This window comes from Pseudochaenichthys georgianus, chromosome 18 (genome assembly GCF_902827115.2).
Source record: "Pseudochaenichthys georgianus chromosome 18, fPseGeo1.2, whole genome shotgun sequence".
Classification (NCBI taxonomy): Eukaryota; Metazoa; Chordata; class Actinopteri; order Perciformes; family Channichthyidae; genus Pseudochaenichthys; species Pseudochaenichthys georgianus.
In genome coordinates, this window is record NC_047520.1 from 16520726 (window position 1) to 16541300 (window position 20575).

The 20575-nt window shown below is 40.8% G+C and overlaps 1 protein-coding gene across 2 annotated transcripts in view; it reads left to right on the forward strand.

Annotated features, from left to right (window-relative positions):
- Nucleotides 1-20575, forward strand: part of adamtsl3 (ADAMTS-like 3) — a 103030-nt gene that overhangs the window by 43107 nt on the left and 39348 nt on the right. For both annotated transcript variants that reach the window (XM_034106169.1, XM_034106171.1), the window contains exon 2: nucleotides 3360-3476. In XM_034106169.1, the coding sequence (XP_033962060.1) occupies nucleotides 3360-3476 (117 nt within the window). The remainder of the gene's footprint in view (nucleotides 1-3359; nucleotides 3477-20575) is intronic.

Sequence of the window (20575 nt, forward strand, 5' to 3'; positions counted from 1 at the left end):
CCAGCAAATTCTACATATTGTTGTCTGTTATCTAAATAACTTTTCAGCCAATCTAGAACTACTCCTCTCACTCCGTATCTATGTAATTTCGAAATTAATAGGTAATGGTCTATGGTGTCAAATGCCTTTTTTAAGTCAATAAATACACCTATTGTGTATTTCTTTCTTTCTATAGCTGTTGTAATTTCTTCTGTTATTTTCATTAAAGCTAAAGCTGTAGATCGATTTTTCCTAAATCCATACTGACTCTCACTCAATAACTCTTTTTTTTCAATAAAATGATCACATTTTTGGACAAACAATTTCTCAAGGACCTTTTGAAAATTGTGAAAGCAAGGACACTGGTCTGTAGTTGGTAAATTGGCTTTTGTCCCCTGTTTTAAAAAGTTGGATAACTTTAGCTATCTGGGAAAATACCTGTCTGAAATGAAAGATTAAAGATGTAGCTTAGCGGTTTAATTATGCAGTCAATAGTCGTTTTCACTATTGTCATGTCGATCCCATCACTATCCGTCAAAGTCTTATTTTTGCATTTGTCTACAATGGATCTAATTTCAATTTCGTTTATCTCTCCCAGAAACATTGACTGCAACATTTTACTTCCCCCAATTCCGCCATCCTCTTTTTGCCCATCGTGTTGTTTTGGAATTGTCTTTGCAAGATTAGGTCCGACATTTACAAAAAAAGAGTTGAATTCATATACCACTTCATTCATGTTTTTTACAACCTTATTTTTGTCATCAATGAAGTGACTGGGCAGGCCAGTGGATACAGATGTATTTCCAATAACATTATTTAAGATTTTCCATGTGCCCTTGATATCATTTTTCTTTTCTTTTAACATATTATAATATTCTCTTTTTGCTTGTCTCATTATAACTGTCAACTTATTTTTATATGCCTTGTATTGCTTTTCAATTGCCTTTGTCCTACATTTTATGAAGTCTTTATAAAGGTTATTTTTCTTCTTGCAAGCAGTTTGTAAGCCCTTGGTTATCCAAGGCTTTTGATGATAAGTACCTTTTATATGTACGGAGTACAGTGGGACAATGTTTGTCATACAGTGATATGTAGATTTTTAGGAAGGACTCATATGCAGCATTTGCATCTTCTACATAAACCCCTCTCCACTCTTCCTTTAAGAGGTCACTCCTAAATGTGTCTTTTGCTTCAGCAGTCCTTACCCTGACATATCTACTGCGAGTCTCTTCCTTCTTTTTCATTAATTGCCAATCATATGCTACAAATACAGGTAAATGGTCGCTTATGTCATTTATTATTAGCCCACTCTTGGCACTGTTTTCCATGACATTTGTAAAGATATTGTCGATCAATGTTGCACAAGTTGATGTTATTCTACTGGGCTTAGTGATTAGGGGCTAAAGCCCCCTGCTGTACAATGCATCCAGGAAATCAGAAGTTGTTTTGTGTTTAGATACATTTAGAAGATCGATGTTAAAATCCCCACAAATAATACATGTTTTATTTTCATTTAGGCCGTCCATTAATACTCCTAAACTATCTTTAAAAAGCTCTACATTTGATCCTGGTGCTCTATATGCACAAGTCACAACAACATTTCTCTTCCTTTCCATTTCAATTTCTATAGTTATGCATTCCATTAAATCATCAGTCGCAATTGACATTTTTTCAACCAGTGTGCATTTTAGGACGCTGTCCACATAAAGAGCCACACCCACTCCTCTCTTATTGGTTCTGTTGATATGGTGTAGCACGTAACCCTCAATTTGGAAATCAGTGACTTCGTCTTTATTTAGCCAAGTCTCCGATATGGCAATTACTTTGAATTTACTTTTAAATGTATGTAGGTATTCAGTGATCTTATTAAAGCTTATAAAAATGTATTTTCAAGTCCAACATTGTCATTAAATTGATCATCGGTATAATATTTACACGAGTCACTTATATGATTAAACACCTGATTCTCTGAATCGACATCATGATCAAAAGTGTACATGTTATACTCTGAATTGTCAAATCTGGAAAAGATTCCGAGTGGCTCAGTCATTTATGTGTTGTTATTGTTTTCCATGTACGTCTGCAAGGAGTTAACTCCCTCCACACATACCCGTTCATTCCTTTGCTCTTTCATGCCGATCAAGCGAATCAATTAATGTCTTAACGTCCGACATCAGTTCACATCCTGGGGTTCTCCGGTTCCTGGAGTGGTGTGTCTGCCATCCTGAAGCCTGAAGAGTAGACTCCAAGTCCGGTTCTCCTGCTGAACTCTCCATGTTGACACCATACTCCAGTAGACCCTGTGCTGCATCTTGTGGGTTGTTAAACACACTGACTTTTCCGTTTTTCTCGAATAATTTCAGTTTAGCAGGGAACAGAATGCGGGATTAGATGTTTCTTTCCTGGAGCTGCTTCCTTACTTGTCTGTATTTTGCGGGCTCCTTGAACACTTGGGTGGTGAAGTCCTCATCAAAGAAAATCCTGCAATCTTTCACCCTAATGTCCTTCTTTGCCCTTGTAGCACCCTTTGCCTCACGTTGTAGTTTTGGAAGTGGACTATTATTGATCGGGGACGGTCGCTGTGCCCAGTGAGATGCCCCGTTGCCCGGTGCGCTCTCTCAATGGGAATTTCGCCGCTCACATCCAGTTTCTCGCGTATTAAGTTTTCCACAAAGTCCATCATGTTATTTCCCTCACATTTTTCGGGCACTGAATAAATCCTCAGGTTGTTCCGTCGTTCCCGGCCTTCAAGTTCCTCACATTTATTTTCCAGTTGCTTTTGCATGCGTAAACTGTGAAGGAGTACTTTTGTCATACCGATTTCACGGTCTTCATTTTCTGCGATTCTTAATTCTGCTGCATCTGCTCTTACTGTATAACATACAGTGCTCCGTAAATTATTTGACAATTGACTTATATTTCCCACCATCACACATTGTTCCAGAGTGGTGTAATAGCCTAGAAAGACAATGTGTTGTCATCACCATTCTCTGGTTCAGTCTGTCTTTTCCTTGCAGGAGGAAAATGCAGGAGGGAATCAAAAGTCAACAGTCGTTTTTTTGTATCAGTCCAATTTAATTGCACAAGTAATTTAAATGACACCTGGTGACATGAAGCTTCCAACTGACGGCCGAAACAAATCAAAATGAAGCTAACCTCAACTGTTTTTAGCGCTAATGACTCTGTGAAGCTTCAATTAATCATGTGTTTGTTTCACTCTCCCCGGTTCCCTTTTCTTTCCCAACATTTCTGGTCTGGTTGTCTAAAGAATTGTATACACATATATTCTTGCAGTTAACCAGTGTTCCTTTTGTGTACGTTTGTAATCAAAAGGTTTTACATTGACCTACAGGACCCCTGATATACATTTTGTGTTTCAGGTTGCAGTATGGGCCAACGATGGGGACGCGGTGTTCATCAGGGAGTACACTCTGATTCGACGAGACCACCTGGCAGAAGAGCCCCTCCAAGATGCCATCCAAAAACCAGACGACTCTGTAAGTGCCTGATCAGAAAACATTACTAATTGTTGAACTTGGTTGCTTTGAATTTGAAAACAAAATATATATTATCAAAATATATTTTTTCATAAAATATGCTAAGCCATAGGATCTCAGTTCTGAACATCTTATTCGGAGCGGTACATTTAGTAATACAGGTCACAGAGTAACTGAGAAAAAACAATATAGAAATGTAGAAATAAAGTCAGATAAATCTAAATCAGCCAATAAATCTATCACTGTGCGTTTACGTAACACACCTCGCAAGAGGAGTGAAGTTCAGCCGGTACACCTCAGAAACACGAGTGAATGATGATGGTGGGACATTGGGAGGGGAGGACGGGCTGACCTAGCGTGATGTGAAACATGCAGCACACGCTAACACGCACTTAACACATCGGAGGGTGGGGTGGCTTTTTTCTGCATCACATTACTCCCTCTCTGTCAGCACCTTCTGATGAGACATGTAGCAGTTTTTCCTTTCTCACGCAGATGTTTTCATTTGTTGGGCCGCTGGTGTCACTATCTCACCCGTTCATTTTGAGAGGAATGTTAAAACTGATCAAAGGTTTCTGAACAGTAAATATGAGTTATACCATAAGATTATTTGCTGCGAGGAAATAATGGAATTGACCCGACTGATTTAATGGTTTTTATGCACCATACATGACCTCCTCCTCCGTCAGGTGGAAAGTCCTATTTGCACAACTTTTACACTCCTCCACGCTTGAGTAAATGACCCTTTGACTTAACTTATAGAATATTCAGCAGCCCTGTACCCCCTTTGAACACTGATCAATATATAGTGACATCTCTTTTGATGGTCTGCTTAAACTCGCCTTCACATTTTCAAGTAAATCACGAGGCATTATTTTAACTTTCACATGTGCAGGAGGGCAGAGGTCGTATTACTTCAATCTGGAGGGGAAAAATGTTTATCACTATTTTTAAGTTACATTTACCCTAGCCAGTGTCCTAAAATGACACATATTTGACATTTTGTTTTCTATTGTTGCTTGTTACATTCTCTTTTATATCCTAAAGGCAGACTTGATGGAAAAAACATTTAAAACCAGTCGGAAGTCAAGAATGTAAATGCCGTATTACATGCTCACTGTACTTGGAAACCACAAACAGATATATTTACAGCATTTGGATTTCACATTGTAACCAAGCAGCATTGTGATTTATGATCCACTCACCTCAAGCAAATGTCTGTGTGTGCATCAGAGAGTGGTTTTCAAACCCAACACCACACAAACTACTTTGATATATCCCACAAACTGTACTCATGCCGTCCAGACCTCAGTTGCTCTTTATGGGTTTCATTGTTGGTCATATGGTTGCATTGTGTTTGCCATCAGGTGCACAGAGTAGTGGAGGAACATCTTATTCCACTTTAATGTAGATTAAAGGAAGAGTTCAACATTTTTGAGACTCACTTATTTGAACAACAACAAGATGTTGATTTGTTCATGACATTATAATGCAGAAATGTTGTTTCTGCAGAACGCTACCTCTTTCTAAAACAGTGACAAATGTACAGTTTGAAATACTGAACATATTTAGTTTTTAGAATAATTCTAATTCATTTTTTTGCAAATGTTTTACCCCCCTTAAAAAAATATCATTATTTATTTTATTATAGTTTTTCAATAGTTCTATATTGGCTCCTTTTTTTACAACCTATTATTGTGTTTATATATGCACTATAAAACACTAGAGCATATTCCTTGTTTGTCTGAACCTACTTGGCCATACCCCTGATTCTGATTACATATTATTAAACCTATGCTATCCTTTGCTACAGGCATGATGCTAACATGTCTTGGGATGGGGAGCCTGCAGACTCTCAGGAGAAACCCTTGTGTTTCTTCTCGGTCTATTTCCAGTCTCTCTTGGCTTGTAGCGCTGTTCTGTGTCGGATCCTGCATTTATATTAAGCTTGATTCCAAGCCAAGACAAACGCAGCTTAATTAGCAAGCAACCCAGGAGGCGGATCTCAGACTCCTAAGTGTGTTCCCTTTCTTTAGTTTAAATTTCATGTGCCAGGGTCGGCCGGTGGGCAATAAGACTGACCTCCCCAGCACCCTGTAGCCCCTCCCCCCAGAGGGCCACAGATGAATTGTTCTCTCCGAAGGGAAGTGTTTTTCCTGGCAGCCTCTACTTCGACGAATAGGGCAGTCTTAAACAGCTTAGGCCTAAAATACCTTTGTAAACTAACCCCGTATTTATTATGTGATGGCAACTATGTACTGAGCTTCAATAATGTGGTCATTCATAAACAAATATCCCATACGTTTATTAGGTTGAGTTATTCAACATGTGCGGGGGGTCTGATGGCTAAAAATGTTGGCCGCCGAGTCTGAGAAAGCTCTCTGTGTGACTGAATGAGTAAGCCAGTGAAGATAAACAGAAAAGCTACTTTTAAACCTCGTTGACTCAACATTATGAATGAAACATCGAGCAATCTTGAGAGCGGAAACTAACTCCAAACCAGTCATTTTGAATTTTAAAGTTTTGTTACATTGTCAGATTTTATTAGCCTAAAACAGATTAACCCATTTATCTCTTTGAAATCTAAATTCTAAAAACTAAAGTGGAGTTTAAACCCAATTTCTTGAGTTTCTGTTCTGTGGGGAAACAATTAAATGGAGGAGGATAATTGAAAACTGCTAAGCTTTATCACAAAGTGAATTGTAAAGAGTTGGGATAGAAGAGAGAGACACAGCCACTGGAAAAAAAAAGGAAGGCGATGGAAGGAGAGACGCAGCACACGGTTTTCTCCTCAGCTGGCTGCTGTCTAGACGGCAAATGTGATCATCCTGTCAACAGACAACTTTAAGCGGGTTACTGAAAGGTGACCCTTCATTTACCAGATGAGAGAGTGTGTGCGTGTCAGTTTCCAGTTGTGTGAGTTTCTCACAAGCAGCCCTGTCCCCCGTCACTCTATGGAAGCTACTGCATGTTTGCTTTGAAGCATCGATCAGTTCTTGATATGAAAAGTAGATTTTAGTTCAGCTCCATCAAAAACTCTGAAAAAAGTTAGCACTACAGCAGGTTATTACTACACAATTATTATGGCCATTATAATCAAATTATAGACCAGTGTCCATATCATTGAACTTTGTTTATTGTGTGTTTTGTCTGTTTTTTTTCAGCCAAACCATATTTCGTCTACACCAAACCAAGTACTTTTGTTGCCGTTTTGTTTTGTTTCAAATTACCACAAAATATAGCCTACGTCTTAGGTTGAAAATAGGTTAACTTCAGAACATAATTTTGTTGTATGGAAACCTAATTTGTCAGCATTCCCAGATCGCCAATCCCTACATATATATATATATATATATATATATATATATATATACACAAAATGTTAACCCTAAAGTAGCAGAGTAGGACACACAAACAGCAGCAGTAGCAGAAATAATCTGAGTACTTGGTTCCTCCTCCACACTCAGGTGCCCTGATTATGTTATCCACAGCAGTAATGGCCAGGATATTATGGGTTGTGACAGTAAAGTGTTGGTAATGACTGTCATTAGAGCCCCACTTTGCGGCAATGATTCGTGTGAGGAGTATACTTCCTCCTGCCTGTCTTCACATGTCTCATGGAATGATGATTACTGTATGTCCTTTCGCACTGCTGGAGTATCTTCTTTCACCTCTTTCTGTTAGATGTCCGAATTTTTGTAAGACATATCTGCCCTCTGTCTCTCTCACTACATTACTTAATGTTTTTCATGCTCAATTGCACCACACACAGTAACAGACCGGCAGTGGCGGTTCTCTACTAATTTTATTTGGGGGGCCATGATGGGGACCGTCATTATGAGGGGCACATTTAATGCAGGAACAAGGAGATTTAAAAACATTTTGTTTAATATAAAGTTTAAAAAAAACATGAAATACCATTATTGGTGTTTGATTTAATAACAGTTTGTGTCAATGACTTTGTTAAATACAAATGTTTAGTTACTTTGGCCCATGACTGAAATAAAAAACTGTGTTAATTTTGGCCCAAGTTATAGCACAGTGACTTAGTATTTTATATGAATTGCATTATCAGAGGTTTATTATTTTGTAGGGGGGCCACAGGGGGGTCCAAGCTTCGTGTTAGAGGGGCACTGGCCCCCCCTAGAACCGCCCTTGCAGTCCGGCCTTTTTTCCTACAAAAAAAGAAAAACCTACAGGGTGAACAAGTGTCCAAGACGGTTCCGCATTTTGGCTGGGTGTCAGGGTTCGCAGTAATGTATGTTGGGCGAGTGAGGCCAAGGGTTAGACGTGGTGGGCAGCAAGGGGGGGGTGCAGTCAGTGGCCCTGCAGTGGAGAGAGAGAGGGGCCCGTCGCTCAGCACGCCGTCTTGACAGCTGTGTTATGCATGTAGCGCCAGGTGGAAAGGGCAACAGTCTTGCACAATTAAACACTTCATTTGTCTTCATTAAAAGGATGGGCATGTTAGCTTTGGCAGGCTGAGAGGATGTTTAGGCTAATGTTTTTTTTCTTCCACTACGTGCTGTGCCCCCCCGGTGTGAACAGCACTTCAAGTTAAAGCTTTAGGGGAATTCTGAGCTTTTAATGGCACTACATTGGCTCACTTTTAGCCAGTGTATGTGAACATTGTAGCCTTAAAGGCACCCTGTGGAGGTTTTGACAACCAGCAGTGCCTTCGAGGAAAACTTGAAAGAGGGGATCCTAGTTCTGCACGTGGACAAAGACGCAAACTTGAGATCGTTACTTTTCCTGGGCAAGAAATAGTTGAGTTTTTGTACAGACAAAATACTTGAGATATAATACTCTGCTCTGCTGGTTGGTTTATTGTGTAACTTTTTAACAAAGCCAGCCATTCACTGTTTTTCCGATCCCCATTTTGCGAAATCATTGTTTTTGCTCATATTTATTTAGTTGTTTTCTTTAGAGGAATACAATTATTTGGATCACTCCTCGTTGCATGCGATTGACTTGTTTGTTCATTAGAAAACATTGCAGCTCATGCTGTAGTTGTGTTGAGAAACCTCGGGTCCAAACAGAGAGTTAATAGCTGCTTTCGTGACGCCAGATAGCCGTGAAGGCCAGGGTTTTTATTTTGCATGGTCAGCTACACAGAGATATCCTGACCCTTTATGGTGCTAGCACCCATTATGCATTTAAAACAAAGCAAAGAGTGAACAGCAGTGAGTAAGAAGACGTTGGCGTCCTGCGCTCTTGGCTGTCTGACTGCTGTTTGGCACATGCGATCGCTGTTCGGAGGCTCGGCCTAGGGAAAGTGCTGAGTGCTGGTGAATGTGGTGTGAAGCTTTGGACTGGGGATCCTTCTCTCACCCGTGTGTTTGTTCCATCAACATATGTGTTCAGTAAAGCCTTGGCCCGCGCCCTGCCACATCGAATATCCCCCCGGCTTGATGTGGTGTCACACCAGTGCACTGTGGGTGCTGCTGAGGTAATACCACCGCTGACAAGCCCTTGCCACAATATCCACAGAGCAAATGTGTGTGTGTTGCTGGCTACTGTTGCTCGCACACCCCCCGTCTGCGCAGCTCATGTAATCCCAGAGTTGTTTGTATTTTCATGCCGACATGTGCTGTGCAATATGGGAATCCATGTGTGTTTCATTTCTGCGCCTTTTTACGATTCAACACTATCACATGTCACCTCGAGCATGCACCGCATCCAAGTCTGTGTCCATCACCCTCGCTTCTGCTCCTCTCGCCATGTGTAGGCATGCACACATTTCCTGGGCATGTGATTGATATTTAATTGTTTACATTTCCCTCCCCGTTGCAGATGTTTGTATTCTACTCAGGCGTTTACTCAGGCACGCACAAGCAAGAGAGACACACTCGTACAAAAGAGACGTGTTGATGCCAGGAAGTTTCATCCAGGAATGTTTGGATGTTTTTTGGCACTCACGGCACTAATTGCCTCCAGGAGGTGATTGTTTTTATCAAGCCTCTTTTTTTCTAGGTCTGTGTGTGTTTGGGCACGTGGGCGAGATCAGTCAAGGCCTTTGCCATGAATGTGGTTTCACTCTGGTTTAATAAGAGTGTTATATTAAAAATGCTGCAGCCAATAAATAACAAATCAAGGCAAAAAGTTATTTCTCTGTGTGGGAGTGCCCCACCCAATCTATGAGACTTAAAAGTTGTTTATAAAACAGAGATGCTGTGGAATAAGAATGTGTCTTAGACATGTTCAAGCTCTGGAACGGACTTACTTGCGTCGTTGGCCCTCCAATGTAAGCTTCTCTTTGAGGTGGTCATAGCGGGCGCTTGACTCAGGCCGTACAGTATGTCGCTAATATCCAGCGTGTTATCCAGAGGTAAGCAGTAATAAGCTGCTGCTGAAGGATCCCTGCCACCCATGCCGAGCAGAGTTAAGGTTAAGCTGTGGACAAGGTGCAACCCAAAACGGACGCCGGCCTTTAATGTGTGCTCTAATGGCTCTGTGGCTCGTGGTTGGGCATACAGTAGAGTAGCAGTACAAACATACACTTCTAGTTTTCCTTTCTGTGGAGCCATGTACGATTGGCTTGTACAAAGACAAGTGCAGCTTGGGGGTTCATTGGAAGGAGATAATTCAATTTCAAGGTTGCAGATTGCCATGTGTTGAGCTTTTTCATCCTTTGAGGGACACCAATGCCGAGCGCTACATGTACCAATATGTGTCCTTATTGGTTAATGTGCCGATTATTTTCTAGATTTAACGATTAGTCTATAAAATCGTTGAGATATCTTGATTTTAGGATCTGTTAATGCCACTGTAGCTCAAAAATGCCTTTTTCAATTGCAGGACTGGGAGTATTTTGGTGAAAAAGTTAAATAATCTAAAGAAATGTCAAAGTGACATTAAAAAGGTGTGTCGCAGGAGAGAACATTATTTGATTGGAAAAAATTGCAAATATTTTAGGATATGAATAATTGTTTTGCATTTTGGCTCAATTTTGCCTCTCACACGCTATACTAATCATTGTCCCATTGAAGCGCACATGAGGAGATTATTATGAGGATATACTGGACTGCCTGAGAGAGTCTGAAACAGCCATCAGCAGATTCATACAAAGGGTTCAAGTTTTTAACATTAGTGTATACAGTAAGGCATTCTCTTCAGCTTTTGTGGAATTATAACCGTCAAGTGTCCTTCAGTGGAAATTGTGTTGGATGACAGCCTTTGTTTCTGAAACGTAATATAAACCTTGTTCCTGTGCAAGACATTAAACAGTGGAGTTTGTGTATTCTCGAGGCATTTTAAAAACCTTGCAGTCCGATGCTTACGGTAACCTGACATCTCTGGACGCTTACAGCATATTAAAAGAGGGTTTTGATCGCGGCCGTCTCCCTCTGGTGCTCCATGAGAACCCATCATTGCAAACTTGCGTAAACATGGGGGAAACCAAGACCGTGAAGTGTGCGTGTGCAGGCCCACATCACATGCAAACTCACACTCTCCTGCACACACACAAAGACAGCTTTCACTCCGAGGGGGGGGGGGGAAAAGTAATCTGTTCACAAACTACAAAATTGAAAAATGACCCTGACGCTCTTCCAAGCTGAAAAGTGAGCTGCGCTTGCAACACAGGAAGATACTTACATCAAATCTTCAGACAACACAGAGTGAGCCTTTGACTTCAAATTAGCGTAATTTAAGGATCTCTTTAGGCTGCAGGTTCATGAGTCTCTCTCTCTCTGCCATTATGTTGTCTCATGTTCACACACACACACACACACACACACACACACACACACACACCACACTCACACTCACACTCACACTCACACTCACACTCACACTCACACTCACACTCACACTCACACTCACTCACAACCACACTTTAATCGCCTGCAGGAGCACAAAGCTTGGCAGACTGTAAATAGTATTCTTAAAAAGAACTTGATGGTCTTTGGCCGGGGCTTAACTCTGCATCGCTTGTAGCTTTTTGAAAAGACACACACAGTTTTGCAGTGTTCTTTATTCAAACTTTATTCACAAATATCAACGCAGAAAAATGTCGTTGTGGTTTTCCCTCTTGCTGGTTGTTGCAGCCTGGGAGTCATGAAGTTGTTATCTCTGTGTGGTTATACAGTATATTTGTCATCTAATTGATCAAATGTAGTAAATCAAATTAAGTGCGTAGTAAACACTCTGCTCACAGGTTTCCTATTTCAAGGCTCGAAGTCTGATCTTACTTTGCAAAACTGGCAGATGGCCAAATATTAGTTGGCTAAACCACAAGAGTTGGTGTCAAATATTGTTTAAAAGATGCGGTTCATTGCTAATTAACCTGCGTTTGTGTTGTTTGGATTTAATGGAAGAAGTGTGGTTTTGTAATCAAAGTACACAAAGACCTCGGCCAAAGCGAAAGCCTCCAAAGGAAAGTTTGTTAATAATGACCAGCACATTTCCCAGCAGTGCAGATGAGTAATGCACATGATGTGTGTTCAGTGTCTCCTAATCAGCAGTATGCCTTTATTATAAACTACTTTCAACATCTCCTGAAAGCAGAGGCAGTTTGTTTGAGATGACATGGCTTTGTGGTCGTCCACGGTTGCATGTTACTCTCTCCACTGTACAACAACGCGCTGTGGTCGTGGCGTAAATTGGCCTCTGAGTGCTGATGCATGAGGTTCATAAATGCCGGGTTGATTGTGAGCACATTCTCTGACTTCCAACACGAGTGTAGAAACCACCAAGGCTTCGAGTGTTTTCCCGTTACCCTGCAGCGTGGTATTCATTCCAAAGATGCTTCCCAGGTGCACCGGACACTGTATTTGGGGAAGGGGATATTTTAAGTATTCAAAGCCCATGTGTGATGCCAGGGTGATTTTAAAGGATCAGGATGTGTGTTTCTTCTTAAACGGTTACATTTTCGGCTTTGGGCTATATTTCACCATGCCTTCGACCGTTATGTTTTTCAGTCAAAATGTAAAAACGTATAAGTAGAATTGGACATTTTGTAAAAAGTCTTGTATCGAAGAGCATCTGGTGCTTTAGAGGATGTTGATCCTCCCACAATATGCATGCAAACTTCCTGGATTCTTTCTCCCTGGCTTTGTTTCTGAATCCCAACCCAAATCGCAATGAAAAGTGACCCGGCGGATTTGAAAAGCTTCAGATTTATGATGTCTTGGTGCAGGTCCCGCGATGAAAGCATTGCCTGGAGCCAGGGTGTTCATTGACTAAAGACAGCTCCGCATGTTGCATTGTCCCCCGATGAAACGCCTGCATCGTGATGTGAAGATAGCTTTTGATTTATAATATTAAACTTTGAGAAGCCAAATGTGAATGTCTGTGGTAAAACCATTTATCATTTGATCACGGAAGACATTCATAATATTTCACAGGAAGTAACGAGAGCTCATCTCTATTAGGTTAAAAACACATTTGACTCTTATATATCAATGTGTGTAGTTGTTTTCTTTCCACTCATCTGGGGAAAAAACACCCAAAATAAGCAAAATAGGCCAAACTCAGAAAATGGACAATGCCTGAATGTCTCTACTTCAGCACAGTTTTATTTCCAGAGTAAAACATGTTCAGAGGTTATGATTTGTTGAACCACCGGCGAATGCGAAACGCATTTCTCGCAATCAGCTCTCTGATGACCTCACTGAGATAATGATAGAGGATGAAGTGAAGCAGAGGAGCTGCTCCTCTACTCCGTCTCTCACCGGGCTGCCATAGATGACGGAGTGATGGGTGGGAGGCGGAGGGTGGGAGGGGGAGAGGTTTTAGGGCCTGGCGCTGTTTTGCCCTCAATTGCATGGCGGCACGCTGCAATAGACACCAATTAGAGTGAGGCGTAGAGTGAAGCCCGGCTAGATGAGCTGTCTGGCACACAAACACACACACCACCAACGTAAGTGCTTTCTTCTTCTTCTGTGTATGTCCTTAATGTACAGAGTGTTTTTCGTATCGACGGTAGCAAAGCGTGAGAAGTGTTAGTCCGTACAGTACAGGCAAATGATTTAAAGTGTGTAAACATGGTCGTGTGATGTATGGATGTGCTGAGGATTTATTTTAGCACCCTCTTATTCTCTGACGCCAGAAGCTAAATGTTTGAGGGACCACCCCAAAGACTCTAGACTCGTCTAATCCTTCTCCTGTTGCACCTCCCATGGACTGGGAATTGAAAGGGATATTTGGAGTGAAGAGATTTCTGTTCCTTTTGCGAGATCTTTTGTGGAAAACCTATCTTTCAATCTTTTATTAATGATTATTTTTGACCCGCTTATACATCTGTCCTTTCTCTTGCCTTCCTCTGGCTCTGACCCCTCTGTAAAGGTCAAACTCAACACATCTTGGGCTCCGCTGGAATATTTTTCTTGCATAGGAAGGATCCTATCTGAGTAAAGTGAGTGGCAGCCATGAGGGCAGGTCACATGTAATTGTGGGATCCTCCTTGCAATGAGTTCATCCAGGTTTTTTGAAAAATATGGTATGTAGTAATACTGTGGCGCTGATCTTGTTTAGATAAATCAATTCTTGCGTGAACATGAAGCCAGTATTTTTGGAGTCATTATACCATTTTTGATTAATAGAAATATAGTTTTTTGGCTTCACTTAAACAGTTTACGGGGAAAATATCAATTTTGGTAAGAGGGTGCACATCCCTGTTTTATACAAAACCATGGAGTCATCTTTTCCTAAGTCCTTTCCTTGACCTCAAGACCTTTTCCATCAATGTCACTTAAACAAGAAAAAGACCAAGGACATCATTTTGGGACCACAGCCATGACACTTCAGATGAACTGACCTTCAGGCCTCCCTTCTGCAGCTGTTTCAAAATGAATGAAACACGAGCTCTAAAACGACTTGTACTTTTGTCTCTCTGACACAAGAGGCTGCTCTTTAGCTGTCGAGGCTGGGACAGGAAACATTTCAGTGATTGAGAAGTCTGTGCTTGATCTCTTTCTCTTGTTCACACATTCATATTTAATTGTCTTGCTTACAGAAACGTCTACTGCCCTTTTGTTGTTTAAAAAAAAAGAAGAAGAAGAGAGAAAAAATGAAAATAGCTCCAATTCCTGGTCAGGATAGGAAGAAGCAATGCTAGGTATTATTATGGGATTTATTTTCCTGTCCATCTCCTCTCCTGCTGTGCAGCTTTACTGTCTGAGCAGTATAACACCTCGCTGGTAGGGAGTTGACTACAGTAGCATATTTAGACAGCTGTAAGCCCAACAGCTCCTGTGAAAACAGGGCAGAGGGTTTTTATGTGGGAGCGCGATAGGATGGGGGTGCACTGATCCATTGCAGCTCTCTTCCTGTGCGGTTTCTCTTCAGTCATGCATCCTAATGTTTCCTCTCCCTCTCCATCACCTGGGCAAGCTTTGACTTGAAGCTAGGACACATGAGGTTTCTTTTCACGAGCGTGCGCTTGCTGATTTTGTTTTGTAAACTGTGAAAGGGAAACTAGATGTGATTTCCACATTTCAACAGAACTACAAAGTGGACAATGCCCGAGGCGTGAGTTTTGCAATATAAACTTTTCTCATAGTGTCTTTAAGGAAATGATGTATAACTTGGCATGCTAACATACATATATATATATATATTACATACAGACACACACTCACAGTTTCTCATCTATTTTATATTCCGTTTCTCTCTTTGTCTCACAGACATCACTCTAACACACAGACATCACCCACAAAACCCTCAGATACTCCGATACAGGGTCCCATGACGAGCAGCAATTATTATTCAAGTCCTGTAACGCCATATCATATATAATTTGACATTTCCCCTTGCAATCACTACCCACAGGCTTCAGGACATGGACAATTTGTACTGTTATGTGCTGTAGAAGAACGCTGTTTAGGCCGCATCATAAAATGGCTTACTGAACAGTTTTGAATCTGGCCTGAAACTTCCTTTCTGGCCTGTCTTGGGCAGCAGAAGCAAACATCATTTATCATCATCTGTAAGGTTGATGTGTTACAAACATTTGTCTCCTTGCGCATCATGGTTCCACTATGTTCATCCTCTGGAGTCCTGTTCCTGGCCCTTGAATCACGTTAGTATTCTTCTTTTAGCTCTGTTTTTGGGCTCCACCACCTTCTGAAGGAAATACAGTATGTGTCACTTTTGAGGAGAAAATGCATCAATATGTCCCCCAAATAGTTGCTGAGTGAGTCTATCTACCCTTAAATATGAGTGCCAGGTATGACATCTCAACAATGAGGTTGATAAAGGTAAAATATTCATAAATATATCTAAATATTAGGCTGTGCCACGGCTTAGTAAAGCTTTCCCTTGGCAACATTGAACCTCCTCTTCAGTTGGCGAGGGTGCCGCTCCTGCTTCGCCTCCGGTTATATACGGAGCAGTGATGTCAGATATTCTCATTTGCCATCATCTTGTGGTCACACTTCATGGATTCAGGGTTTCTTGAAACTTGGCATTGCGTTTTTACAACAGCCTTGTTTTTTTCCAGTGGTCATAAAGGTCTTCTTTGCTGTCAGAGGGAACATTTGGAGAGATAGGTCATTTTTTTTTTAAAATTGTGTTTATCTTGAGGCTTTGGTGAAAAACCCAAATATGTGTCCTGTGGGCCATATTTCCTTATTGACCTACTAGTGAGTGCTCTGTATTTGATACACCATTTTGGAAACGGATGGCAGGAAGACGTGCGTGTGAGAGCTCTTTTCCATATAGATCTACTCGATGGGTTTCGACAGCCCGAGCTGAAATGCTATCCGGTAAACTTCACACAAGATGGATGGAAAGAGAAACGAAGACTTGATGGAGTGACGGTTTAAAAAAGAGAGAAAATGCAGATGACAAGGAAGTGTGTATGAGTCACTACATGTGCTCTTTTTCCACTCTATCAGTATCATCTCATTCACATTTGAGTGGAATCAGCCTGATGAATTGATCCGTTTATGATATAATTCCACACATTATAATGGATTAATGTCATCATCCTGTTTTTTTGCATCTTCCATGTGTTTGTCAGCTGATTACAGAAGCACATGTGTGAGGAGGAATGCTCGATTGCATTGTGGATAGTTTCCCCTCTGTGAATGTGGCTGCTGCGAGACAAAGCCCAGTCGATGTGTTGAAGTGTGGCTGCTTAAAAAAGCTGTCCGCACCCCCAGCACCATGGCAAGTTATGGACCGAGAGGAGTGACGTCATGTCTCAATCTTTGTGACGATGTTGAGCTGATCAAATAATATTCAGAAATCATTTCAAAGCCTGGGTTGTACATCTATGTTGGTAAGAAATGTAAGGTTAAGTGATTCCAGTGTGTTTTAGTGAGATTTGTAAGCGGTAAAATACCCTACATGGGAAATTACTTTGGTCAGAATGATTGTGAGAACATCGTTACTTCACTGTCACATTCAGTGTGGGAACTTTAAGTTTCACAGACGATTAGTATGGTCAACAAAGCAAGTTTTTGTCCGATTTATACACTGCTTCGTCCACATTTGCACAATAATGATAGAAGCCAACATGTTTCTGCCTTCATCAGGAAATGAGCAATCGCTTCAGAAGTGGTTTAGCCATGCGTTAGGGCTGCACGATTTTGGGAAAAAAATCGAATTGTGATTTTTCTGACAAATATTGCGATTGCAATTCGAATTGCGATATTTGTTTTTAAGCGACCCAACGTAAGTTTATTGTAAAATGTGGCCATAACTCCGGCTAGGAAGGTCACATCAACGTGCTCCCGTCTCTAGCACCCCCGCAGCCCGAGCTACGAGTGAAAGAACTAAACTTACATGAAACTTCCGTTGGGTTGCTTTAAAGTCAAGCTTCAGTTTAAGACTCACCCTGTAATAGAAACATGTGATGGAGCATTACTAACCTGACCCAGCTGCTTTGTTTCACCAAAGCATCTGAAGCTCCATTGGAAGCCATTTGGAAAGGGCAGGCACTTTCAAAAGCACTTGGCAGGTGATTGGATCAATCTGTTTATCACCTTCTATCATGGGCCACTTCTGATTGATTGAAAATGGATGGTACATGTGGAGCACAGCACTTCTGATTGGTGTGGATGACTGACACAAGAGAAAAAAAAAAAAATTGTAAACAAAATTGTACATTTTTATTCTTTTTTTTAAATCGCAGGCTTTGCGATTTGATAATCGCATCATTTAAAATCGCGATTTCGATTTAAAATCGATTAATCGTTCAGCCCTACCATGCGTATAAAAGATTTGGTGAGTTTATGTGTTTCTCAGGGAGTTGGAACAATGTGCTGGAGGTGTCATCTATTCTCTTTAATTGTTTCCATATTTGTGGATTAGGCGCAGGTCGTAAGAAGGAACTGAAGTACACACTTCGCTCTGCGTGTTATTACATCATTTTTTAAAACCAAGTGAAAAATGTCAGATTTCAGAGGACGCTCCAAGGGTTAAAGCCTCCTTTGACCACCTTCATCATATTACTATCACTTTCTCTGATGCTCCGCGAGCCAAAGACAACACACAATACATTTTCGACAATGAAGAACACATGTTACCGATGTGGCTCAATTTGGAGGTTAAAACTGAAACCTTAGCCGTGTGCAGCACATTCAGGAGATCAGACACGTCTTCTTGCGGCTACAAGCACTTCAACTCTCTTCAAGTGTAAATACTCCACACTCGCACATCATGAATAATAAGCTGCTGAGACAAACCAGGTGCCTTTTTATTTGGAGTCGCTGCTTGGTGTCTCTGCTTGAAAAATTACTGTTGAACTGTTGTGTCTCGTTTTGCAATTACGAAAGAGGTTAACAAGAGAGCCTGTTTCATGTCCGCACTTCAAGAAGACCTGTTTCGCTGCTTTGAACTTTGTTTCTCTGAGCTGTCATTACATACAGGCAGTAATTAGTCTGGATGTAGGTTCTATGTCTCCTGGCATTGTGAAATTAACACAAATTAGCTGTTTGCATTTAGAAAATCTTATCAACATTTTCCAAGTTTTTAACTGGGTTTTCCATTTTATCATTTCTCCAGTTTCTCCGACTTAATATATATGCATCCTGACATGACTGTGCATGTCATATTTACAGTTCTGCAGTCCTGATGGAGCCTATTGCAGCCAACACATCTTTGGTTTCACAGCGTTGATTACCGCAAGCCTTTGAAATATTTCTTCATCATAACACAATGTTTCTCTTAAGAAGCTGAGCAGGGTTTGTACTTCTTAAAAGTCCCAGAAAACCGATCTTACTACCTTTGAGCAAAGCAAACTTGGTCCTACTTTTAAGATGGGGATTAAGTTATCAAACTTTTGAACTGACATAAAATCCTGTCCATGTGAGCCAGAGAGCTGTCTAGATGTGTTAAGAGAAAGGATTTGGTCAAAATCCAAACTTTGATTGTCATCGCAGTGGTGGAACTTGTTCACCCCCACAAAAAAAAAAAGGTAGATATGACACGTAACAAGTTTACAGTAAACATCTGAAGAATCCAAATGTATTAGTGGGACAAATACATCTGTAATGGGTGAAATATGAATGTCTCTTGTTCCCGAGGCGTCTTCAATCTGGAAAATCAACACAGATAAAATAAGCCCTCTAAGAAAAGCTATTTTTGTTCTTTTGACTACAAGATAAAACGGAGCAACCTGTTCATTACTAACGCTCACTGATTAAAGAAGACCCACATGTTACAGCTGCTTCCACTGACATGATGTAGCATTATCTGGAAGTAAAGTTCAAGACCATACTTAAGGATAATTTATTTTAAAATGAACGAAGGAACCAAAACAAATGAATCACTCAGACAGGAAGGCGTTGGGGGGAGGGGGAGGACAAGGCCAGGCTGGGTGTTGCATGTGAACGGGCCCAGATGCAGCTCTGGTGTCTTCAGTTTCACAGGACCAGGAGGGAGAGGACATGCAGAGGATGTTCATTCAGCAGTGGTACCTATGGGAAATTAATTTCAGTTTTGTATTGGACTTTCTCTTCATGTTGTGACCTTCACCAAGGACGTTTTGTATTTGAAATGTGTCTGTAATACAGAATTTGTCTTTTTTAAAACTTTTTATTTACTTACTTGTCTAACACTTGTTTTTGAACCGGCAGTTTAAATAGATGAACTCGTAGCAATATAATAATAATATTTAAAAAAAACTATTATACATATTTAAAATTAAATTAAATTAAAAACATAAAGCCTACATAAATAAACAATAATTATAATTAGTAAACTAATAAGTTAAAACAATTTATTAAATGCATATTCAAATTCTTACCAGGATTACAGAACAAGAACTGGCCTTATTTTCATGAAACTCGTTGAAAGGGTGTACCACGGGCTGAGAAAGTACCAAATACATTTTGGAGCCGGTCAGAATCACGGGATACATTAATAATTGTTCACTTTCCACAATATTGCATATCTTGCATTTGTCCATTGCTGAGGTCTGTGCACTGTGAGTGCCCTCCTAGTTCTCTGTGGGTTCATCATTACCTACCTACAAGTTCATTTAACACATTCATATTCAGATGCTTTAAATGTAAATGGTATATCGAACTCAGTTTTCAGACTAAAAGCTATAGCATCCAGATGATATGGCAATATGGTCTCCATTCTGAAGCACAGGTGATCAGTCAAGCGTGATGCTGGCAGGGAGTCTATAAATAAGCCGTGATGCTGAGCGTTCCTCCAGCCCACCTTGGTAGGCCAGTGTAACCTCCAGCAGTTTTACATAGCTAATTTATACCCATCCCCTCCTGTCATGCTCTCTTTAAAACGCCACAGTGGCCGCGATTGGGTTAAAGAGAGAATCATTCGAGGGGACTGTTGGTGTCGAGGGACCCTGATGGAGATCATCAGAAAAGCTGCTAAAACATATGAGCTCTCCTGAATGTGCTAATGGGAAAAGCTTGGTGCTGGGAACGTATGAACGCAGTTTCAGGAAGCAGTAAATGTCACTTCTGATTCTTTAATTATGTGGCCCATTCGTCCTCTGCGCTGTGGGAGTTTTAGAGGCTCCCTCAGGTGGGATCCGATTATGGTTTCTGGCTTATTCAAAAATGTCACTTTGAAGACTGCAGTTAATGATTTTATTTCTCGAGTACATTTCTGATGTGTTCTCCGCTCGTAAGTTAGCATGCCTTTTTTAGCATGAACTTATCACCACGGATTTCAGCATACTA